Source organism: Pristiophorus japonicus, chromosome 1 (assembly GCF_044704955.1).
Source record: "Pristiophorus japonicus isolate sPriJap1 chromosome 1, sPriJap1.hap1, whole genome shotgun sequence".
Classification (NCBI taxonomy): Eukaryota; Metazoa; Chordata; class Chondrichthyes; family Pristiophoridae; genus Pristiophorus; species Pristiophorus japonicus.
The window spans coordinates 441,299,184-441,325,257 of record NC_091977.1 but is presented as its reverse complement, the minus strand read 5'-3'; the positions used below and the strand labels follow the sequence as shown (position 1 = coordinate 441,325,257).

Genomic DNA, 26,074 nt, shown 5'->3' with positions numbered 1-26,074 from the left:
TGAACTCTTATCTATCATTACAGTGAGCAACAATTCAATCACTCTTTAATAGTAAAACAAATGTTGCCATCATGTCTGGCAACGAACTAAGCCCTTTAATTTAAGTGTTGCTTGGAAAAGTGAGGAAGCAAAGTTGTAGTTAGTGTTATGATATCTCTCCAGTAGGTGGCATTTAAAGGCCTGAGTAAAGCCTCAAACCTATAAATAGAAGCTGAAGAGAATTGTGCTAGTGTATGAGGGTTGGGCTGAAGGACGCAAGAATCTGGTGTTACAGCCTCTCAGCTTCTGGTGCAAAGTGCTGGTAGCTTGTTCTTATTTTACACCAGTAGTACAGCAATGATCGATCTGACATGGAATGTGAACACACTGACCAGAGATCTGACAGTGTATTTAGAAAATCAGGTCAAAGTCAATCTGTCAGGTTCAGGGGTAGGTTTGTCTCTTGTTTTAGGATTCGGTGCTGCCTACATGTGTTATTACCTGAGCTCAGTTGCAAAGGTAAGGAAAAGGTTTATTGCATTTTATTTAACAGTTTTATATACAATCTGCCTGGTGTAATTTCCCAAAAAGCAATAGATGTTACTGTAAATCATTTGACGTTTCTTGTTTTCTCATTATCCACATTTTAAGCTGTGTCTGTTACTTTGCCAGGAAGAGGTTTGCAGCTAAATCGATTCCTGTACGGGATAAGATTAAGTGATTAAATCTCTGCTCCAGACATTGGTGTTGTTGCGACTATTTTAGTTTTATTTGAAAATCTTCAATCACAAGTTTCCATCACTGCGTTGAATGAGTCAGAGTTGTCACTTCCAGATGTAACTGCATAATGCACATCTGTACTAAGGTCAGTAGCACCTTCTCATGCTTTATTTCTCCCTGTGTATTGCTCTCTCCATTTCATTCTTCTATTTTCTCACCCAATGTGTTGTACGTCCAGGGCCAGCCTGCCCAGCCTCATGTCTTCTGTTGTACTCTCTCCATCGCATTCTTTCAGTGTTAATGTCTGTTCCTTTTTTTCTTTGTCATTTACCCTTCCCTTTAATTATTATTAGCCTCAAGTTAATTGCATTTTCCAAAGTCACGACTCTTTATATGCAATTAAACAGGCACCGTTGTCGTTTGGAGAAATTTGTAGCTGGCTTAGTTTCAGGAATTTGCTGCTCTGAGCAGGCAACTTTATCCTGGTCACCAGGAAAGTTGGCACTAAAAGTAGATGTGAGTGGGCAGATGATCACGACTCATAGAATGTGAATGTTAGTGAACTTTTCTGTTTTTACTGCTGCTCCAAGTCTTCCTCACATGCTACGATGTGTTTTGCAGAAATTGTTAGTAATAACTGTTAAGGCTTTCTCAAGGACGGGTTATGAGAAAATTGAGTGATTAACTTGCATGCAGACCTGTAGAAGAGCAATATATTAATAACTGTGATTCTCATTTAAATTGCAACAGAATACAAATAACTGCAATGTGTAACCAGCAATAAAAGATAAACAATAATAAATCTTTATCTCAAATCTCCTTTCACAGAGCTGGTTTTAGGTCCAATAGGGTAACTGTCGCTGTTACAATTTCAGTGTCTTTTGATTAAAGGTCAAGATCTGCTAGTATATGTTGGAGACTTAAAGGGTAATTTTCCAGCTTTGTTCTCCCAGCAATAAGCATTGCTTGTGGAAACATACAATTCCAAATGTAATTCTTTAATGCAAAAGGATGAAACATAATTTACAAAAGCAAGTGAGTTTCTGATGTCAATAAGATCGGTTCTTGTGCAAGATTATGAGCGGATTCCAGAACCTTCTGCGCAAAAGGACAATGGTGCAAGAAGTTAATTGCCATTTGTAAGTGCTAACCCCGTCCTTTGCGAGTAGGCGATTCTCCATTGGTGCATGAGCCAGAGTCTTGTGCGGTTCAGTCCTGTGTTATTTCATTCAGTCAACTTTATTTCTAACAAGACAACTGCATCTAGGTGCGTAATTATAAGCCATGGCTCAGTGGGTAGCACACTCACCTCTGAATCAGAAAGATATGGGTTCAAATTCTGGGCTAGAAATTTGGTGCATTTGCACTGCTTGTTTGTGCTCCAGGGGTCGCTAACGGAGCGCAAGTGCCTTACCGCCCAGGCGCAACACTGGCAACAACTCCCGCCATATTGGGTAAGGGTTTAGTGGCAGTGCTACGGCTTTGGCCCCCGATCTCCTGTGCCCGGAGATCGTGATGTCATTGCCGCGTGTGTTGCCCCGATAGTGCCCCAGCCCCAAATCGTTCCCTGCAGCAGCAGCAGGCGATAACACCAACAGCTGCATGGGACATGGATCGTGTGGCCGGCCACTACCAGGGCAAAAATTAAAGGCAAGATGGCCAATGGAAAATAAATAAAACTTACGTAAGAACATAAGAAATAGGAGCAGGAGTAGGCCATTCGGCCCCTCGAGCCTGCTCCACCATTTAACACGATCATGGCTGATCCGATCATGAACTCCCTGCCCGCTCGCCATAACCCCTTATTCCCTTATCATTTAAGAAACTGTCTATTTCTGTCCTAAATGTATTCAATGTCCTGGCTTCCACAGCTTTCTGAGGCAGCGAATTCCACAGATCCACAACCCTCTGAGAGAAGAAATTTCGCCTCAACTCAGTTTTAAATGGGCGGCTCCTTATTCTAAGATAATGCCCTCTAGTTCTAGTCTCCCCATCAGTGGAAACATTCTCTCTGCATCCACCTTGTCAAGCCCCATCATAATCCTATACGTTTCGATAAGATCACCTCTCATTCTTCTAAACTCCAATGAGTAGAGGCCCAACCCACTCAACCTTTCCTCATAAGTCAACCCCCTCATCTCTGGAATCAAGCTAATGAACCTTCTCTGAACTGCTTCCAAAGCAAGTTTATCATTTCGTAAATATGGAAACCAAAACTGCACGCAGTATTAGCCAGGTGTGGCCTCACCACTACACTATACAACTGTAGAAAGACTTCCCTGCTTTTATACTCCATCCACTTTGCAATAAAGGCCAAGATTCCATTAGCCTTCCTGATCACTTGCTGTACCTGCACACTATCCTTTTGTGTTTCATGCACAAGTACCCCCAGGTCCCGCTGCACTGCAGCACTTTGCAATCTTTCTCCATTTAAATAATAACTTGCTCTTGCGTGCCGGGCTGATCGCGTGGCACCCCACGCTCCATGGTGGTCCAGGTAGGTCCCTTTTTCTTTTGCAGAGTATGTATTATGGGCCCTTTCCTTTAAGTGAGGGAAGAGCCCCTCAGACGCGGTACCACTGCACGGCCCAGTGTGCAGCACTGCTGAGGCGTCCGCACCGTTAGTGCCCCGGGAAGGAAGTGGAGCACTTGATTTAGCGCTCCACTTCCTTCTGGGGGCAGTAACCCGAATTCCTCGAGAGGAGCGGGAGTTCCACGCCTGGCGCTATGCCTCCCGAACCGCCCCCAAACGAGGTGATACCGAATTACTCCCTTTATGATACTAAGTTCCACACTTGAGCACAAAAGTGTAGACTGACACGCCAGTGCAGTACTGAGGAAGTGCTGCACTGTTGTAGGTGCCGTCTTTCAGATGAGACGTTAAACCGATCCCCCATATGCTCTCTCAGTTGGACGCAAAAGATCCCATGGCACTATTTCGAAGAAGTGCACGGGAGTTTTACCGGTTTTCTGGACAATATTCATCCCTTAACCAACATCATGAAAACATCTGGTCATCATCACATTGCTGTTTGTGGGAGCTTGCTGTGGTAAAATTGGCTACTGCGTTTCCTACATTACAACAGTAATCACACTTTTGGCTGTAAAGCGCTTTGGGACATCTTGAGGTCGTGAAGGGCGCTATATAAATGCAAGTCTTTCTTTCCTTATATAACTTTGAACAAAAATCAAATTTTGATAGAATTCTACCAGAATAGAGAAATATTTATCAGAATGAAAAAGTCTTTCAATTTTTACAACAAATTATGTTTTTTCCAATATTTAAAAGATGCAGACAATTGAATAAGCACAGTCTACATTTGTGTCTATACTGAATTATATATATTTTTAAACTTATTATAATAAATGTCTAGAGGGCCCCACCTACTGGTTCCTGCTGCGACCATGGCCTGAACCCCAGGAATTATAATTTTTACTTTTTTAATTCGCTGGCAAAGCCAACATTTATTGCCCATCCCTAATTGCCCTTGCCGCCACCTTCTTGAACCGTTGCAGTCCTTGTGGTGAAGATATTCCCACAGTGTCTTTAGGGAGGGAGTTCCAAGACTTTGACCCAGCAACGATGAAGGATGGCGATATATTTGCAAGTCAGGCTGATGTGTAACTTGGAGGGGAACTTGCAGGTGATAGTGCTCCCATGTGCCTGCTGCCCTTGTCCTTCTAGGTGGTAGAGGTGGCAGATTTTGGAGGTGCTGCAGAAGAAGCCTTGGCAAGTTGCTGCAGTGCATCTTATAGATTCTATACACTGCAGCCACGATGCGCCGGTGGTGGAAGGGGTGAATGTTGAAGGGGGTGGATGGGGTACCAATCAAGCGGGCTGCTTTGTCCTGGATGGTGTCGAGTTCTTGAGCGTTGTTGGAGCTACACTCATCCAGGTAAGTGGAGAGCATTCCATCACACTCCTGACCTGTGCCTTGTAGATGGCGAGAAGGCTTTGGGGTGGGGAGTCAGGAGGTGAGACACTCACCGCAGAATACCCAGCCTCTGATCTGCTCTTGTTGTCACAGTATTTATGTGGCTGGTCCAGTTAAGTTTGGTCAATGGTGACCCCCAGAATGTTGATGGTGGGGGATTCGGTGATGGTAATGCCGTTGCATATCAAGGGGCAGTGGTTGGACTCTTGCCTTTTGGAGATGATCATTGCCTGGCACTTGTGTGGCGCGAATGTAACTTGTCACTTATTAGCTCAAGCCTGAATGTCGTCCTGAATTACTTATAATTTATGACTGATTATTTGCATAGCATTTTTGACGCCCTCTGCGCGTGTGTCCATTTGGTCCTGCACATGCATATGCAATCCGGTCGCGCATGCACAGTAGCTAACGGTGCGATGGCTCCAGCCCGCACTGATACACTTTCCTCAGATCCGTGAGGAGATGGTCAGGGGAGCGGATGGGGTGGGGGAGGGAGGGAGGAGAGGTGATCGAAGGGGCAGGAGAGTGGATAAAAGGGGGGGTTCAAAGGAGAGAGGAGATCGCAGGGAAGGGAGGAGAGGGGATCGAAGAGGGGAGAGGAAAGAAAATCAAAGGGGAGAGAGGAGAGGGTATCGAAGCAGGGTGGGAAGGTCAGGAATTCGGGGGAGCTGGAGAAGTTCAGGAGCTGGGCAGGGGGAAGGTCAGGAACTCGGGGAGAGAAGGTCAGGAACTTGTATCCCTTTCCTATCTGAACTCAGCAGTGTGAGTGTTCTTAACACGGGAGACTGAGCCCTGTCTGCTCTCTGAAAGCAGTAGTGTTAGCACTATGAGCTCTGGAGCCTGGCTGTCACAATGAATGGATCAAATTACACATTGCAAAGATCTTGCTTACTCCTCTGTAGTTCACTTATCTCCTGGTCAAACAGAACATTGAGGTAGTGAACTGGTTCAGTCTGAGGAAGCTGCAAGAGAGGGGATGGACTGATTTTGCTTGTCTTCACTTCTATTTGTATCAGTTTAAAGGTAGCCAGCACATTTCCAACTCCTCCCACCTCTGAAGTACCCCAAGATTTAATCCTTGGTCATTTTGTTTTCCTCTTTTAGATGTTGTATTTCAGCGATATTGCCCTTAAGCACTGGATAACTTTACACATGTACTAACGACACTCAGCTCCACCTCTCCACTGTCACTCTCGATTCCATGATCATCTCTGGGTGGTCAGATTACTTGTCCAACATTAAGTTATCGATCAGCTAGAACTTCTTTTAACTGAATATTGGATCGGTGGAAGTTATCATATTTGACTCCCAACGAAAAACTGTTCTCATACTATTGTCCCCTACTCCATCCCCTTTCCTGGCTGCTTGCTCAGGCTGAACCCGATTGTTTGCATCCCCAGGGTTGTGTTCTAGCTGAATTTCAAACTCGATATCCTATCCATAAATGTGTTATTCCACATTCACAACATTGTACACCTCTACCTTTAGCTCACCCTTATGCAGCTGAGGCCCTCATCCATCATTATCTCTAGGACAATATCCTTCTCACTGTCCTGCCAATTTCTAGCCTTCGCAAACTCCTACATATTCAAGACTCTGTTAGCTGCATCTTTTCCACAACAAGGGGGAGAATTTCCATGGAGTTCTCCTCTGCCTTCCTGTCATTTCGGCGGGAAGCCTGGAGAATCCCCACAAAGAGATATAGATCAGAAGAACCCCCAATGGAGATTTAAAGTAGAACAACCAATCATCCAACACTCTTGGTTTTATGAAAGAGAAATCATGTTTGACAAATTTACTAGAGTTCTTTGAGGATGTAGTGTATTTGGATTTCCAAAAGGCATTTGATAACGTGCCACATAAAAGGTTACTGCACAAGATAACAGCTCACCTAGTTGGGGGTAATATATTAGCATGGATAGAGGATTGGCCAATTAACAGAAAACAGAGAGTCGGGATAAATGGGTCATTTTCAGGTTGGCAACCAGTAACTAGTGGGGTGCCGCAGGGATCAGTGTTGGTAGGCCCCAACTATTTACAATCTATATTATGACTTGGATGAAGAGACCAAGTGTATTGTAGCCAAATTTGCTGTTAATTCAAAGTTAGGTGAGAAAGCAAGTTGTGAGAAAGACACAAAGAATCTGCAATGGGATATTGTTAAGTTAAGTGAGTGAGCAAAAATTTGGCAGATGCAGCATAATGTGAGAAAATGTGAGATTATCCACTTTGGTAGGAAGAATAAAAAAGCAAAATATTATTTAAATGGAGAGAGACTACAGAATACTGCGGTCCAGAGGGATCTGGGGGTTCTTGTACATGAAACACAAAAAAGTTAGTATGCAGGTACAGCAAGTAATTAGGAAGGCAAATGGAATGTTGGCCTTTATTGCAAGGGGGATAGAATATAAAAGTAGGAAAGTCTTGCTACAACTGTACAGGGCATTGCTGAGACCACATCTGGAGTACTGCGTACAGTTTTGATCTCCTTATTTAAGGAGTGATATACTTGTATTGGAGGCAGTTCAGAGAAGGTTCACTAGGTTGATTCCTGAGAAGGGGTTGTTTCATGAAGAAAGGTTGAGCAGCTTGGGCCTGTACACATTGGAGTTTAGAAGAAAGAGAGGTGATCTTATTGAAAAATATAGGGCTAGATTTTTGCTTTTCTGTTTTTGGCGATAATGGCGATGGGCTATGCATAGTTTGCGCTTTAGAATTTAAGTTTGGGCATCTCAGCCCTGCATCGGGGGGCATAGCGCTAAGGGAGGCATTGTACGCCTCTCTTCACGCAAGGAAAGGAAACTCCCGAGTTAAAGAGCCGGTCTGGGAGCACTGCAAGAGAGGCCTGGGGAGGAGGAACCTAAAAATAAAACCCACAAAAAAATTTCTAAAACATTGCCTATGCCACCGCAACACAAATCGCACAAAAATTGAAAACAAAAAACACTTGCACTTACTTTTGGAGAACATTACCTTCCTCTCTGCCACCAGCATTGTGGGACTGCTTTGATTTCGCAGTCAGGTATTGCGGGTGCACTTCCGGGCCAAAGGGTCAGGCAAGACTCAAAACTCACACTGATATCACAACCAGGGGTTTTGCACACCCGGCACGGCTTGTCCCAGTGGTGCTACTCCGCGAGGCCGCAAAACCCGACTGGAGGATCATGGCAGGGCGCTGGAGACCTCACCGCTGCCTTTCACACCACTCCAGGGCAAAACCTGGAGCACAAGGGACCGGAAAATCCAGCCCATATTAAGGTTCTGAGGGGGCTTGATGGAGTAGATACAGAGAGGATGTTTCCCCTCGTGAGGGAATCTAGGACTAGGGGGCATCTTTTCAGAATAAAGGAACGCCCATTTAAAACGGAGATGAGTAGGAATTTCTTCTCCCGGAGGGTCATGAATCTTTGGAATTCTCTATCCCAGAGAGCTGTGGAGGCTGGGTCATTGAATATATTTAAGGTGATTTTTGAACTATAGAGGAGTGAAGAGTTATGGGGAGCGCCAGGAACGTGGAGTTGAGGCCAGGATCAAATCAGCCATGATCTTATTGAATGGCGGAGCAGGCTCGAGGGGCCAAATGGCCTACTCCTGCTCCTATTTCTTATGTTCTTATGTTCTTGCCATCATCAACCTTCATCGGCTCTCTATCTCCCAAAATATCGTTCCAAATCATTATCTTCGTTCCCTCTCTGGCTTTGTGCCACCTTATCTCCACTACTTTCTCCAACCCTGTCCCAGTATGCACCCATCACTCCAACTGTGACCTCCTGTGGATCCTACCATCCATTTAATCATCATTGGTGGCAGAGCCTCCAACCATCTCGGCCCTACTCTTTTGGCCCTTTCTTTAAATCTCCCTTGCACTTTTTTCTTTGCTTTCAAAGGCCCTATGCATTTGATCACCATTCTTAAATCTTCCATTTCTGTCTGGTGTCCGTTTTTACTCTGTGAAGCACCTTGGGCCTTGGGACATTGTACAACATTAAAAGCACTACATAAATATAGATTGTTAGGCCTACAAATTGGACGCCTTAGCACCTCCCATTATCGCCTCCGGGGGACGATAACGGGGCATTAAGCACTTAGCGACTGGGCGTGGCGAGAAGATTGACACCTACCATATTCGGCAGGAGGTTTGCGGTCGCGGTATGGCATTGCGCCCCGATCTCCTTCGCCCGAAGCTGTCATCACAGTGCGCATTGCCCTGGTAGCACCTGGACCCGAACTTCGGTTACGCCGCCAGCAGCATCGCCGGCCGAAAACACGGGCATTCATCAGGAGGCCGGGCGCTTCGGGGCGATGCTTAAAGGCGAGGGGGTCAAAGTAAGTAAGAAACATTTTTCATACCTCTCTTTGATTTTTTTCAGATCTTCTTTGCCCGGTACTCTACTGCAGTGCATCAGGCTGCTCGAGCCAGATCGCAGCTGCTGTCGGGGAGCAGATAATTTTTTAGTTTGCAGAGCCTGCAGCGATGGTCCTTCCCTTTAAGGGAAGAAAGGGCACTGCACGGCCCATTGTGCAGAGCTGCATACCTACTGCCCCGCCTGCTACTTGTTGCACTCCAGGAAGGAAGCGGAGCACTTTTTAGTGCTCCATTTCCTTCCTGGCGCGCAAACGGCAATTTTCTTTTTAAAAGTTAGAGAACATTAACGCCTGGCACTAATTTTTCCAACTTTTAAAAGTTAATGCCCCAAATGGGGCACTCCAAACTTCTCCCCCTGAATGTTTTTGTTGCTATTGCAATCTATTTACGGACGTCATCTCTACTATGTAAGCTCACAGATCTCAATGCCATTCGTCACTTAATAGCAAACAAGTGTCACTTACTGCAGTATTTTTAGAATTATTAAACAGCTAGAACATGTGCAACATTGAGTCCATTGAGTGTTGTGTGATTGAAAAATAGAGTATAGCCTGCTGCCAGAGGAGTATAATTTCAAACTGCAAGAGGCTAGAAATCCCGGTTGGCTGCTTCCCGCGAGCGATCGGGTAAAAAAGTTCAAAAAGATGCGCACTTACCTGAACTTGCTGTGCCCACAAGGGATCCCGGTCCTGAGGCCTCCACTGACTGCGCATCGGAGCGCGAGCGCGTCGGGATGTCTGCAGGGCTGGAGCTGCAGTCACATGGCTCTGGGCAGCCAATCAGGTAAAGTATATACTCATTCATAATCATGGGAACTCCGTAAGATTGAGAAACCCCCCCCCCCAAACACTCAAAACACAAATAAAAAAAATAGAAAAAATACACCACATATTTTTATTAATTTAAATTAAAGTTATTTATGTATTATAAATAATATATATTTTTCCAATTTTTAAATTATGGTTTAAAATAATTTTGTGTATTTTAAAACTCTTACACCTGCAGAAGTGGGCTATGGGCCTGCTTTTATTAAGCGCAAGAGTTTTCAGGACATCCGCTGGGCAAGATATGGGTAAATACCGCAACCTTACATGCATTCAATTCTTTCAATTGGATCCATTAAAAACAATGAAAAAAGCACGTCATTCTTTATTCAAACCGGAAGAAAAATATAGCTCTCAATTTTTTTTTCAAAATATGCTTTTGGATAAGTTATGATTTGTTTTGCAATTGATAATGAGATGACACAGATGGGCTAGATTTCACTCATCCGTTGTCAATGAGTAGAAAATCTACAATTCCTTTATGTGATTTACAAATTTGGCAAGGAAGGTTAGCAAGATCACAGTATGTTTCTGAGGTGCATGAGTAAATAAGGACTTGATAGTATGATGTAAAAGATTAAATCAGATCAGATACTAAAAGGCATTCAGCACTGAGTTCATTTTAAAGTGGCTTAGTGAAGTACAAAGGGCAAAGAACACCTTCACATGTATTTTGTTCTGCATGAATAGTTAAAGAAAATTATTTTACCAAACCGAGTGGTTTAGAATGGCAGTTTATTTACAAATTAGAAAAAGATTCCCTTTCAATAATTGTTAATTTTTAATTAAATTTTACACGCAAAGCAAAATTAACTCAATTATTATTTTAACATTTTTTGGTGTAACTTAGCAGAATGTAAATCCAAATAGTGCAGGATTTTCTGATGTCTATGACCTGATGGCAGGATCTGCAGGGCGAGAACGAACTGCCTGAAACAACCGTCACTTCATTTACACATCAATTGGGAGGTCTTAGGCTGGCATTCAAGTTTTTGCCGTTCTTGCGTGTGGGACTCTTGGGGCCCGAAATTCATCGATATACCGCCCACTAACCACCAAAAAATACAAGTTTCGTCAAAAAAAACAGGTACATACCGCCGACATACCACCAGGCAGAAGATTCATGAGTGACATAACGCCGGGCGGTATGCACACCGCCCGTCCATGTAGAATCGCCCACCTACCACCCAAAAGTACAAGTTTCATCATCGTCCATCATAGGCAGTCCCTCGGAATCGAGGAAGACTTTCTCCAACTCCCAAAGTGAGTTCTTTGATGGCTGAAAAGTCCGATACGAGAGGCACAGACCCTGTTACAGGTGGGTCAGACATTCGTCGAGGGAAGGGGTCGGTGGGGCGCTCCTTCCGCTGCCTCCGCTTGGCCTCTTCAAGCTCTTTGCGTTGAGACTTAAAGAGCTTAACGCCCTCCCGGATGGACTTTCTCCACCTCAGGCAGTCTTCGGCCAGGGTCTCCCAGGTGTCAGTGGTGATGTTGCACTTTACCAGGGAGATTTTGAGGGTGTCTTTATAACGTTTCCGCTGTCCACCTTTGGCTCGTTTACCATGAAGGAGCTCCGCATAAAGCATTTTGCTTAGGGAGTCTCGTATCTGGCATGCGAACTATGTGGCCTGCCCAGCGAAGCTGATCAAGTGTGGTCAGTGCTTCACTGGGGATGTTAGCCTGGTCGAGGACACTGATGTTGGTGCGCCTATCTTCCCAGGGGATTTGCAGGATCTTGCGGAGACATCATTGGTGATATATCTCCAGCGACTTGAGGAGCCTTCTATACATCGTCCATGACTGAGATCCATACAGGAGGGTGGGTATTACTACAGTCCTGTAGACCATGAGCTTGGTGGTAGACTTGAGGGCCTGGTCTTCAGACGGCCGAAGGCTGCACTGGTGCACTGGAGCCGATTTTGAATCTCCGCATCAATGTTTGCCTTTGTTGATAAGAGGCTCCCGAGATATGGGAAATGGTCCACGTTGTCGAGGGCCGCGCCGTGAATCTTGATGATTGGAGGGCTGTGCTGTGCGGCGGTAACAGGCTGCTGGAGAACCGTTGTCTAACGGATGTTAAGCGCAAGACCCATGCTTTCATATGCCTCAGTGAATACATTGACTATATCCTGGAGTTCAGCCTCTAAATATGCGCAGATGCAGGCGTCATCCGCATACTAGAAACATAGAAACATAGAAAATAGGTGCAGGAGTAGCCCATTCGGCCCCTCGAGCCTGCACCACCATTCAATAAGATTATAGCTGATCATTCCCTCAGTACCCCTTTCCTGCTTTCTCTCCATAACCGTTGATCCCTTCAGCCGTAAGGGCCATATCTAACTCCCTCTTGAATATATCCAATGAACTGGCATCAACAACTCTCTGCGGTAGGGAATTCCACAGATTAACAACTCTCTGAGTGAAGAAGTTTCTCCTCATCTCAGTCCTGTGTCCCCATCTAAGACTGTGTCCCCAGATTCTGGACTTCCCCATCATCGGGAACATTCTTCCCGCATCTAACCTGTCCAGTCCTGTCAGAATCTTGTAAGTTCCTATGAGATCCCCTCTCATCCGTCTAAACTCCAGTGTATAAAGGCCCAGTTGATCCTATCATGTATGCAACCACAATGTAACACCACTGTATTACTGTATACACTCAACCTAGATGCACACCTTGACCACAAGGGGTGAACTTGTGGGAGACACTCCTTACCTGATCATTCACGTATAAAAAGGGAGGTCCCACGCAGGGTCACTGTCTTTGGAGTCCTGTAAATAAAGAGTTCAGGTCACAGAGTGACCTTGTCCCCAGAATGTGCCTCGTATGGTTTCATAGTGTAGAGTAAGGACATTACATTGGCGACGAGAAACGGGAATTCACGACCCACGAGAATGGTACTGTGTTGGGGAAGACCGGAATGATTTTGTCGAGAGGCTTCAGCAAAGCTTCGTTATGAAAGAATGGCTGGGGGATGCAGCGGCCAACAAGCGAAGGGCTCATCTCTTGACCAGCTGCAGACCAAAGACTTACGCACTCATGAAGAACTTACTAGCACCTGAAAAGCCGGCAGACAAAACCTTTGAAGAACTTAGCAAATTGATCAGGGAGCACCTCAAACCGGCGAGTAGCATATATATGGCCCGACACAGATTCTACACCCACCAACGTCATGAAGGACAGAGCATACCGGACTTCGTAGAGGATCTCCGGCGTTTGGCCAGCCTCTAAGTTCACAGACGCCTGCAGTGGGGAGATGCTAAGGGACTTCTTTATCGAGGGAATCGGTCATGCGGGAATTTTCTGCAAATTAATTACGACCAAGGATTTGACCTTGGAAGCGGCGGCGTTGATGGCTCAAACTTTCATGGCGGGAGAGGAAGAGACGAAATTAATATACGCACGCAATTCTGCCTCTAACGCGGCGATGGATCAGGGAGTCAACATCATCAATGCAACTCAGAGCCCTGCAGGGAGGCAGGGGCAGTCCAAAGCAATAGACCCCAGAGCAGGACTTCAACAGAGGCAATGGCAGGCTGAACGGACATTCACGCCATCACAGTGGACAATGCGGCCCGAGCTGGGGCCATTGACACCCACTAATAGGGTACTTAAGAGCAGTCAAAGGGATAGTCAGCGCAGAATGGAAACTTTAACTCATGCTGGAGGTGTGGGGGAAAACACTCAGCTAGATCTTGTAGATTTCAACAGTTTGTCTGCAGGAACTGCAATCTCAGTGGCCACTTAGCTCGAATGTGCAGGAAGCCTGCAACCAGACTAATATATGAGGCGGATGGACCACAAGAGGGTTCTTTGAGGCAGGATGACCTTTGGGGCAAATCGATGGACGCCGAGGTGCAGCGGGTCCATGTGGCGAATATTCACAGTTCATACACCAAAACGCCACCAATGATGATGAGGGTTTTATTAAACACTATCCCTGTACGCATGGAGCTGGACACTGGGGCCAGCCAGTCACTCATGGGCATTCAGCCACTTAAAGCCAGTAGACCCAAATTAGCACGTGTTGAGACACAATTACGGACTTATACTAAAGAAATCATGCCGGTGCTAGGCAGTGCAATGTTGGCTGTCACACACAATGAGTTAGTGAATCGGCTACCGCTTTGGATTGTCCCGGGCAATGGTCCCGCACTGTTGGGGAGGAGCTGGTTAGACGAGATGAACTGGAAATGGGGGGGATGTTCACGCAATGTCATCTGTGGAGCGAAGTTCATGCTCACAAGTCCTGCAACAATTCGATTCACTATTCCAACCTGGCGTCGGGACTTCCAAAGGCACTAAAGTAGTAATACACATCACCCCGGACGCCAGGCCAGTGCACCACAAAGCCAGAGCAGTGCCGTATGTGATGCGGGAAAAGATCGAGAGCGAACTGGACCGGCTGTTGAGAGAGGGCATCATCTCGCCTGTCGAATTCAGCGACTGGGCTAGCCCCATCATTCCCGTACTAAAAGCGGATGGCTCTGTCAGGATCTGTGGCGACTACAAGGCCACCATCAATCGGGTGTCCTTACAAGATCAATATCCGCTCCCGAGAGTGGAGGACCTCTTTGCCACGCTGGCAGGCGGCAAGCTGTTCACCAAGGTGGACCTCACTTCAGCCTATCTGACCCAGGGACTGGCCGACGAATCTAAACTACTGACCACCATCACCACGCACAAGGGACTGTTCATTTATAATAGGTGCCCGTTTGGCATTCGATCAGCAGCCGCAATTTTTCAAAGAAACATGGAAAGCCTGCTTAAATCCATTCCTGGAACGATCGTATTCCAGGACGACATCCTCATCACGGGTCGAGACACCGAGGAACACCTCCACAACCTGGAGGAGGTGCTACGCCGACTGGACCGGGTAGGCCTGCAACTCAAAAAGTCTAAATGTTTGTTCTTAGCTCCTGAGGTTGAGTTTCTGGGCAGGAGGGTTGCTGCAGATGGGATTCGGCCCACTGAATCCAAAACAGGCGATTCGACAAGCACCCAGGCCCTGCAACACATCGGAGTTGCGTTCATTCCTGGGACTGTTGAACTATTTCGGGAACTTTCTGCCGAACTTGAGCACGTTGTTGGAGCCGCTACACATGCTCCTGCGTAAGGGTTGCGATTGGTTTTGGGGGGACTGTCAGGAACGGGCTTTTGATCGGGCACGAAACCTACTTTGTTCAAACAAATTGTTGACCCTGTACGACCCCTGTAAAAAATTGGTGCTGACATGTGATGCATCGTCCTATGGGGTTGGGTGCGTGTTGCAGCAGGGCAATGCTGAGGGTCAACTACAACCTATGGCTTATGCCTCCAGGTCGCTCTCTCAAGCAGAACGGGGATATGGGATGGTCGAGAAGGAAGCGCTTGCATGTGTCTACAGTATAAAAAGATTGCATCAGTACCTATTTGGTAGGAAGTTTGAATTAGAGACGGACCACAAGCCAGTAACATCCCTGTTGTCAGGCAGCAAGGCTGTCAATGCCAACACATCAGCTCGCATGCAGCGATGGGCTCTCACGCTGGCTGCTTATGGCTACTCCATCCGGCACCGGCCAGGCACTGAAAATTGCACTGACGCGCTCAGCAGGCTTCCACTGGCCACCACTGAGGGGGCAGCGGAGCAAAGTGCCGAGATGGTCATGGCTGTCGATGTCTTTGACATCACAGCCCGCCAGATCAAAATCTGGACAAACAGAGATCCCCTCCTATCCCTGATTAAGAAATGTGTCCTGACTGGGGATTGGGCACCCGCACATGGAGCATGCCCTGAGGAGGTCAGACCATTCCACAGGCGGATGAATAAGCTCTCCATCCAAGCCGACTGCCGACCATGGGGCAGCCGGGTAGTTATGCCCAGAAGGGCAGGGAGGCATTCATCAGGGAACTCCACAGCGAGCACCCAGGCATTGTGCTGATGAAGGCCATTGCCCGGTCACATGTTTGGTGGCCTGGAATTGATTCAGACCTGGAACACTGTGTTCGCAGGTGCACAACATGTGCCCAGCTGGGTAATGCCCCCAGGGAGGCCCTGCTCAGTCCGTGGCCCTGACCCACCAGGCCATGGTCATGCATTCATGTTGACTACGCGGGCCCGTTCATTGGTGAGATGTTCCTTATTGTGGTAGAAATGGATCGAGTGCATCATTCTGAATTCATGCACATCATCCACCACCGTGGAAAGCCTATGTGCAATCTTTGCAACCCATGGCTTGCCGGACATCCTGGTTGCTGATAATGGCTCATGTTTCACAAGCTACGAATTCCGAGAGTTTATGTCGGGCAATGGCATCAGCCACATCAGGACTGCATTGTTCAAGCCGGCCTCCAATGGCCAAGCGGAACGTGCGGTCCAAATCATTAAGCAAGATATGCTCAGGATTCAAGGGCCCTCCCTACAATGCCACCTATCACGCCTCCTGCTGGCCTATAGATCCCGACCGCACTCGCTCAAGGGGGTCCCACCCGCAGAGCTACTAATGAAACGGACACTCAAAACTCGGTTGTCTCTCATTCACCCAGTCCTGACCGACATAGTTGAGGGCAAGCGCAAGTCACAAAACGAGTACCATGACCGTAATGCGAGGGGGAGATGTATAGAAATAAATGATCCTGTATTCGTCCTCAATCATGCCATGGGGCCCAAATGGCTTCAGAGCACTGTAATTGACAAAGAGGGAAATAGGGTCATCGTGGTAATACTCAACAATGGTCAGATATGCCGTAAGCATCTGGATCAAGTAAAAAAAAAGGTTCAGCATTGACACAGAGGTACCTGAAGAAGACCATGAGATGGAGCTCACACCACCGCTAGTGAACGAGCAACAAGAGCAATAAGAAGAATGCACAGTCCCTGCGATCAGCCTGGACAGGCCGGAATCACCACAGGTGACAGACACTCACGTCAGTGTCCAACAACCAGAGCCCCAACTGCGGCGCTCCACGAGGGAGCGTAGACCACCTGAAAGAATAAACCTATGATTCCAATAAGCATTTGTGGGGGGAAGTGATGTCATGTATGTAACCACAATGTAAAACCACTGTATTATTGTATACACTCAACCTAGATGCACACCTTGATCACAAGGGGTGAACATGTGGGAGAAACTGCTTACCTGATCACTCAGGTATAAAAAGGAACGTCCCACACGGGGTCACTGTCTTTGGAGTCCTGTAAATAAAGAGTTCAGGTCACAGAGTGACTTTGTCCCCAGAATGTGCCTCATGTGGTTTCATACTGTAGAGTAAGGACATTACAGATCCAGTCTCTCCTCATATGTCAGTCCCGCCATCCTGGGAATCAGTCTGGTGAACCTTCGCTGCACTCCCTCAATAGCAAAAACGTCCTTCCTCAGATTAGGAGACCAAAACTGAACACAATATTCCAGGTAAGGCCTCACCAAGGCCCTATACAACTGCAGTAAGACCTCCCTGCTCCCATACTCAAATCCCGTAGCTATGAAGGCCAACATACCATTTTCCTTCTTCACTGCCTGCTGTACCTGCATGCCAACTTTCAATGACTAATGAACCATGACACCCAGGTCTCGTTGCACCTCACCCTTTTCTAATCTGCCGCCATTCAGATAATGTTCGGCCTTCGTGTTTTTACCCCCAAAGTGGATATCCTCACATTTATCCATATTATACTGCATCTGCCATGCATTTGCTCACTCACCTAACCTGTCCAAGTCACCCTGCAGCCTTTTAGCGTCCTCCTCACAGCTCATACCGCCACCCACTTTAGTGTCATCTGCAAACTTGGAGATATTACACTCAATTCCTTCATCTAAAATCAATAATGTATATTGTGAAGAGCTGGGGTCCCAGCACTGAGCCCTGCGGCACCCCACTAGTCACTGCCTGCTATTCTGAAAAGGACCCATTTATCCCGACTCTCTGCTTCCTGTCTGCCAACCAGTTCTCTATCCACGTCAGTACATCACCCCCAATACCATGTGCTTTGATTTTGCACATCAATCGCTTGTGTGGGACCTTGTCAAAAGTCTTTTGAAAGTCCAAATACACCACATCCATTGGTTCTCCCTTGTCCACTCTACTAGTTACATCCTCAAATAATTCCAGAAGACTTGTCAAGCATGATTTCCCTTTCATAAATCCATGCTGACTTGGACCGATCCTATCACTGCTTTCCAAATGTGCTGCTATTTCATCTTTAATAATTGATTCCAACATTTTCCCCACTACTGATGTCAGGCTAACCGCTCTATAATTACCCATTTTCTCTCTCCTTCCTTTTTTAAACAGTGGTGTTACATTAGCTACCCTCCAGTCCATAGGAACTGAGCCAGAGTCGATAGACTGTTAGAAAATGATCACCAATACATCCACTATTTCTATGGCCACTTCCTTAAGTACTCTGGGATGCAGACCCCAGGGATTTATTGGGCTTCAATCCCATCAATTTCCCTAACACAATTTATAAGGATATCCTTCAGTTCCTCCTTCTCTCTAGACCCTCGGTCCCCAATATTTCCGGAAGGTTATTTGTGTCTTCCTTCGTGAAAACAGAACCAAAGAATTTTTTTAGCTGGTCCACCATTTCTTTGTTCCCCATTATAAATTCACCTGAATCTGACTGCAAGGGACCTACGTTTGTTTTCAGTAATCTTTTTCTCTTTACATATTTATAGAAACTTTTGCAGTCAGTTTTTATGTTCCCTGCAAGCTTACTCTCATACTCTATTTTCCCCCTCCTAATTAAACCCTTTGTCCTCCTCTGCTGTATTACAAAATTCTCCCAGTCCTCAGGTTTGCTGCTTTTTCTGGCCAATTTATATGCCTCTTCCTTGGATTTAACACTACCCTCAATTTCCCTTGTTCGCTACGGTTGAGCCACCTTCCCCATTTTATTTTTACTCCAGACAGGGATGTACAATTGCTGAAGTTCATTCATGTGATTTTTAAATGTTTGCCATTGCTGATCCACCATCAACCCTTTAAATATCCTTTGCCAGTCTATTCTAGCCAATTCACACCTTATACCATCGAAGTTACCTTTCCTTAAGTTCAAGACCCTAGTTTCCGAATTAACTGTGTCACTCTCCATCTTAATAAAGAATTATACTATATTATGGTCACTCTTCCCCAAGGGGCCTCGCACAACAAGATTGTTAATTAGTCCTTTCTCATTACACATCACCCAGTCGAGGATGGCCAGCCTTTTAGTTGGTTCCTCAACATGTAGGTCTGGAAAACCATCCCTAATACACTCCAGGAAATCGTCCTCCACCACATTGCTACCAGTTTGGTTAGCCCAGTCAATATGTAGATTGAAGTCGCCCATGATAACTGCTGTACCCTTATTGCCCGCATCCCTAATTTCTTGTTTGATACTGTCCCCATCCTTATTACTACTGTTTGGTGGGCTGTACACAACTCCCACTAGCATTTTCTGCCCTTTGGTATTCCGTAGCTCCACCCATACAGATTCCACATCATCCAAACTAATGTCCTTCCTTACTATTGCATTAATTTCCTCTTTAACCAGCAACGCCACCTCACCTCCTTTTCCTTTCTGTCTATCCTTCCTAAATGTTGAATACCCCTGGATGTTGAGTTCCCAGCCTTGGTCACCCTGGAGCCATGTCTCCATAATGCCAATTACATCATATCCGTTAACTACAATCTGCGCAGTTAATTCATCCACCTTATTCCGAATACTCCTCGCATTGAGGCACAGAGCCTTCAGGCTTGTCTTTACAACACCCTTTGCCCCTTTAGGATTTTACTATAAAGTGGCCCCTTTTGCTTTTTGCCTTGGGTTTCTCTGTCCTCCACTTTTACTTTTCTTCTTTCTATCTTTTGCTTCTGCCCCCTTTCTACTTTCCTCTGTCTCCCTGCATAGGTTCCCATCCCCCTGCCATATTAGTTTAACTCCTCCCCAACAGCACTGGCAAACACTCCCCCTAGGACATTGGTTCCAGTCCTGCCCAGGTGCAGACCGTCCGGTTTGTACTGGTTCCACCTCCCCCAGAATGTCCCAGGATTTTGAATCCCTCCCTTCTGCACCACTCCTCAAGCCACGTATTCATCTGAGCTATCCTGCCATTCCTACTCTGACTAGCACGTGGCTCTGTAGCAATCCTGAGATTAATACTTTTGAGGTCCTGCTTTTTAATTTAGCTGCTAGCTCCCTAAATTCGTCTCGTAGGACCTCATCCCATTTTTTACCTATATCGTTGGTACCTATATGCACCACGACAACTGGCTGTTTACCCTCCCCCTTCAAAATGTCCTGCACCCGCTTCTTGACCCTTGCACGAGGGAGGCAACATACCATCCTGGAGTCTCGGTTGCAACCACAGAAACATCTATCTATTCCCCTTACAATAGAATCCCCTATCACTATAGCTCTCCCACTCTTTTTCCTGCCCTCCTGTGCAGCAGAGCCATGGACTTGGCTGCTGCTGCCCTCCCCTGATGAGTCATCCCCCTCAACAGTACCCAAAGCGGTGTATCTGTTTTGCAGGGGGGATGACCGCAGGGGACCCCTGCACTCCCTTCCTTCCACTGCTCTTCCTGTTGGTCACCCATCCCTTATCTAGCTAAGTAACCTTTACCTGCGGTAAGACCAACTCACTAAATGTGCTATTCACGACATCCTCAGTATCACACATGCTCCAGAGTGAATCCACCCACTGCTCCAGTGCCGCAATGTGGTCTGTCAGGAGCTGCAGCCGGATACACTTCCCGCATATGTAGCCGTCAGGAACACTGGACGCGTCCCTGACTTCCCACATAGTACAGGAGGAGCATAACACATGTCCGAGCTCTTCCGCCATGACTTAACCCCTAGATTAACTTAATTTGGCAACAATAATGCTAAAGGTTACTTACTGGTAAAGAAAAGAAAAAGAAAAAAAGAAAAAACTACTCACCAATCACCAGCCAATCACTTACCCCCTTGGCTGTGACGTCACCTTTCGATTTCTTTCTACTTTTTGCCTTCTCTCCCTGCTGCAGCTACACCAGCTGGCCTTTACAGGCTGCTCCGACGGTCCCGAACCTCATGCTGTGATGTAACACTTCGTTTTCTTTTTCGCCCAGGTCGGGGAGTCAGCACTAGTGGGGAAAACAAGACAAAGCAAAACCTCCCGCTCCCACTTACCAAACACTTACCTTTGCACTCTGACCTGCCGCTGCATTCCGTGCAAGACTGCCCCAAACCCCCTCTTTTTATGCTGTTCCTGGCTGACTCACCACTGGCCTGTTTAGGGAACCAGTTTTTACTAGCTGTCCGATTAACTAAGCTAGCTTGCTTGTTTGTCTCTGCTTAAACCTATAACAATCCTATCTGTTTAATATTGCAGTTTTACTTAAACTTGTAATCTTATTTTACCTTTAGAAGCTACTAGAAATTATCACAAGTAATTTACACCAACCTTGAAATGGTTTAAAAAGAATTAACCCTCCCACTTACCAAACTCTTACCTTTGCACTCTGACCTGCCGCTGTACTGCAGCTCAACGACAGAGGTTGGGGTGATCTTGGACCTGGGCTGGAGGTGGCGTAGGTTAAACAGCTTCCCTCTGGTTCTGTAGTTTAGTTCCACTCCAGCGGGGAACTTGTTGATTGTGAGGTGGAGCATGACGGCGAGGAAGATTTAGAACAGGGTTGGAGCGATGACGCAGCCCTGTTTGACCCCGGTCTTTGGTCTGTAATGGATCCGTTAGTAAGGATCACGGCCTGCATGTCATCGTGAAGCAGGTGAAGGATGTTGACAAACTTTTGGGGGCATCCGAAACAGAGGAGGATGCTCCATAGACCCTCACGGTTGACAGTGTCAAAGGCTTTTGTAAGATCGAAAAAGGCCATGTAGAAGGGCTGGCGCTGCTCCCTGCATTTTTCCTGCAACTGTCACACTACAAAGATCATGTCTGTTGTGCCCCGTAGGGGATGAAATCCGCATTGTGATTCCGGAGGAGCTCCTTGGCCACAGGGAGAAGATTGAGAACTCTACCGACAACTTTCCCTGATAGCTGGAAGATTCCCCTGTAGTTTTTTTTTATTTTATTTTTTTTAAATTTTTCGTTGCCAATCTTTCCAATTCTTTGTCAAATCACAAACGCCAGAGGTCACCTTGCACACATCAAGGATCACTCTGCGCCAATGCTCTTAGCCAAAAGGCCGAGAGCCACTGCACCGTTCCTGGAAGTACTGCAATACTAGGTTCGTGCCATGGAGGTGGATGGGTGAAGCCCCCCACACACCTCCCCTGTAGTTGCCGCAGTCGAACTTGTCCCCTTTTTAAAAAATGGTCACAATCACTGCATCTCTGTGATCTCCCGGCATGCTCTCCTCCCTCCAGATGAGAGAGATGAGGTCATGTATCCGCGCCAACAGCGCCTCTCCGACATACTTTAGCGCCTCAGCAGGGATTCCATCCGTACGCATAGCCTTGTTATTTTTGAGCTGTTTTATGGCAAGTTTCATGACATGCTGCCGACATACTGCCGGAACTGCATTCCGTCCTGGAGAAAGTGCTTTTAATTGGATCTTAAGTGGGCGGTATGGACGGAGAGCTGACAGATTTGTTTGATATTACACAGATCTTTATAGTTCTCCACAGTTTGATGTATTTTTAAATGGATTGTAGTATTTTCTAGTGTTAGCCAATAATGCAGTTTGAATAGCAATATAACCACTGAATCTGGAAATTGTGTGTGTGTTACTAGAGTGATCAAATGGTCAAATAAAGCCGTATTTACTCCTTTATTAATGAACTACAATAAAAATGTTTAGTCTCTCTCACCTCTCAGTCTCTTCCCCCCCCCCCCCAGTCTCGCTTATATAATGACTCAAGAGTCTGGTTACTGTAAACTCACTCAGGTGCAACCTGATCCATCTTTATTCCAGCCCAAGAGTGCCAGTGTGACAAAGGCACCCAGCTTATATACAGATGACCAAACACACATGCCACATCCATACAGCCCGATGACCTCTGACCGCAGCGCCCGCTGGTGTCTGGTGACCCCCAAGCATTAATACATAACAACATCCCCCTTTTAAAATCTTAACAACAGTCTTTTTACAAATTAAGATGGTCTGGGGCTTTCCTCTCATGAGTTGATCGTCTCAGTTCAACTTTGGCTCTGGGCGAGCGTTCTGAGTCCGTTGAGACTGAGGGCCGAGTAGCCGATCTGATGGGAGTGGTCATGACCACATCAGGGACTGAAGGTTCAGAGTCAGTAATGTCAGCAGAGTCCTCTGATGGGTGAACAATGGTTGGTTGGTCACTGACTGCATCTTCCTCACTCGGTTCCAGTTCATCTGTGTGCCACAGTTTAACCTGGTCAAGGTGTTTCCTGCATGTTTGCCCATTCTTGAGCATGACAATAAACACTCTGTTATCCTCCTTGGCTGTAACAGTGCCGGCGATCCACTTTGGACATTGACCATAGTTCAGTACATAAACCGGATCATTGACCGAGATGTCACGTGACACGGCAACATGATCATGACCCCATTGCTGACTTTTTTGTCTGTTTTCAACACGATCATTCAAATCAGGATGAACAAGAGAAAGCCTGGTCTTGAGATTTTTCTTCATCAGTAGTTCAGCAGGAGGAACCCCAGTAAGCGTATGAGGTCTTGACCTGTAACTGAGCAATATACATGACAACCGTCTCTGCAGTGAGCCCTGAGTTACACGTTTCATACTTTACTTGATCATTTGAACAGCATGCTCTGCTTGACCATTAGAAGCAGACTTGACTGGAGTTGATCTCACATGTCTGATGCCATTGAGTTTCATGAACTCCTGGAACTCAAGACTTGTGAAGCAAGATCCATTGTCGCTCACAACAATGTCACGCAAACCATGAGTAGCAAACATGATATGAAGACTTTCAATGGTAGCTGTAGATGTGCTGGATGACATGATAACACACTCTAAACACTTAGAATATGCTTCTACTACGACAAAAAATATCTTTCCTAGAAACGGGCCCGCAAAATCAATGTGGATCCTTGACCATGGTTTGGATGGCCACGACCAAAGACTCCGCTGGTACTTTACTTAACTGCATGCAAGTATTGCACTGATGCATGCATGATTCCAGATCAGAGTCAATTCAGGCCACCGTACATGAGACCTAGCTAGACTTCATCATGATAATACGAGGATGAGTGCTATGAAGTTCACGTACGAATTTTTCTCTACCTTTCTTAGGCATGATTACACAATTACCCGACAGTAAACAGTCTGACTGAATGGACAACTCATCCTTGCGACGGTTGTAAGATTTGGTCTCCTCACGCATCGCCATAGATATGGCAGACCAATCACCACTGAGTACACACCGTTTCACAACCGATAAAATAGGGTCATGGCTAGTCAAGATCCTAACTTGTTGAGCAGTGACAGGGGTTCCTTCACTCTCAAAAGCATCCATTACTAACAGTAGATCTGCAGGTTGAGGCGTCTCCATCTCAATTGTGGTAAGGGCAGACGACTCAGTGCATCGGCACAATTCTCAGTACCAGGTCTATGACGGATGATGTAATCATAGGCAGACAATATCAGCGCCCACCTTTGAATGCGGGATGATGCATTGGTATTAATACCTTTGTTTTCCGCAAACAATTAAATATGAGTGGCTTGTGATCCGTTTCTAGTTCAAAACGAAGACCAAACAGGTACTGGTGCATTTTTGTTACCCCATACACACAGGCCAAAGCTTCTTTCTCTACCATACTGTAAGCTCTTTCCACTTTAGACAGGCTTCTCGAAGCATACGTAACAGATTGTAACTTGCCCGATTCATTTGCTTGTTGGAGTACGCAGCCAACTCCATATGATGAAGTATCACAGGTCAATACAAGACGCTTACGCGGATCATAATGAACAAGCAATTTGTTTGAACATAGCAGATTCTTGGCTTTCTCAAAGGCTTTATCTTAGAGGGGATTTGAGGGGAAATTTTAGGGTGGTGAGGGTCTGGAACTCACTGTCTGAAAGGGTGGTAGAGGCAGAAATCCTCATTGCATTTAAAAAGTATTTGGATGTGCACTTGAAGTGCCGTAACCTACAGGTCTACGGACCGAGCTGGAAAGTGGGATTAGGCTGGATATCTCTTTGTCAGCCGGCTCGGACACGATGGGCCGAAATGACCTCCTTCCATGCTGTAACTTTCTATGATTCTATGATCAACTAGCCGAGACGATGAATATGTACAAAGTAGACGGATCCCCTCTGCCTCCCCGCTCCAAATTTGGTTTGTGTTGTAAGGATCACTGTACCACGATTAGTGAGTATTGATTGAAATGACCGGAATTTCTCTTTCAGTTTTTAAGTGCATTTTAATTACTGACAGTTACAATGATAGTCCGAGGAGCCAGATGGATTTGTGGCAGGTTTGATTCTTGGATCTTCACAAGGGGCTTCAGATGCAGAATGTGAATGTAAGGATTATTCCAATAGAATATACAGTGCTGAAAATTATTTAAGAAGGATTTAACTGAGATTCCATATTAGAATCTTAGAATACAGCAAAGCCGATTTAAGATAGTTCGAAATCGTGTTTGGTGTGTGAACTTTATTTGTCAAAGTGGTGACTTCTCTCCCTCTTCCCCTCTCCACAAGCCACTGGAAGGGTATTCATGCTATTAAACAGGGAAGGACTTGCATTTCTGTGGCGCCTTTCGCGACCACCGGACGTCCCAAAGCGCTTTACAGCCAATGAGGTACTTTTTGAAGTGTAGTCACTGTTGTAATGTAGCGAATATTAGAATACACTGGCTTTGTTGCAGTTCCCAGGTTTGCTCCAGTCAGTATCAAGGTCGGGGCCATAAAAGGAGTGGAGGCCCGGGAGCAGCATGGAAGCCCCAACCTGCATGAGAACATTAGCGGCAGGTCGGGGTCATAAAAGGAGCAGCGTGGAGGCATACTACTTGAGGGAGCCGCGAGCTGGTGCAGGAGGGCAACGGCAGCGAAGAGTGACGTCATCAAGGTCCAGGTCGGTGATTGGAGCGTGGGCAGATACAGCAGGAGCGGCGAGAGACTGTGGAGGAATGTGATCGGGGCCCAGGAGAGGCGTGAGTTCGGGGCCAGGGGCCCAGGGGCAGCATGGACCAGCCCACACTGCGATATGTGTGCACACTAGGTCCGTGCAGCAGAGCAGGTCTCCAGTCGTCTTGGATAACCCTTGCCACTGGACCAAGACCTAGCTCTGTCAAGCCCGTGTGGTGGTTGGTGTGCAACGGCCACCACACGTTAAAAAAATTC

At 46.4% G+C, this 26,074-nt stretch overlaps 1 protein-coding gene across 1 annotated transcript in view; it reads left to right on the top strand.

The window, feature by feature from the left end:
• Positions 1 to 321: 321 nt before the first annotated feature.
• The window catches only part of abhd3 (abhydrolase domain containing 3, phospholipase), a 163,290-nt gene continuing 137,537 nt past the window's right edge, over positions 322 to 26,074 (top strand). Inside the window, exon 1 of the mRNA XM_070876030.1 lies at positions 322 to 498. Coding sequence (XP_070732131.1) covers positions 337 to 498 — 162 coding nt within the window. The 5' untranslated portion in view covers positions 322 to 336. The remainder of the gene's footprint in view (positions 499 to 26,074) is intronic.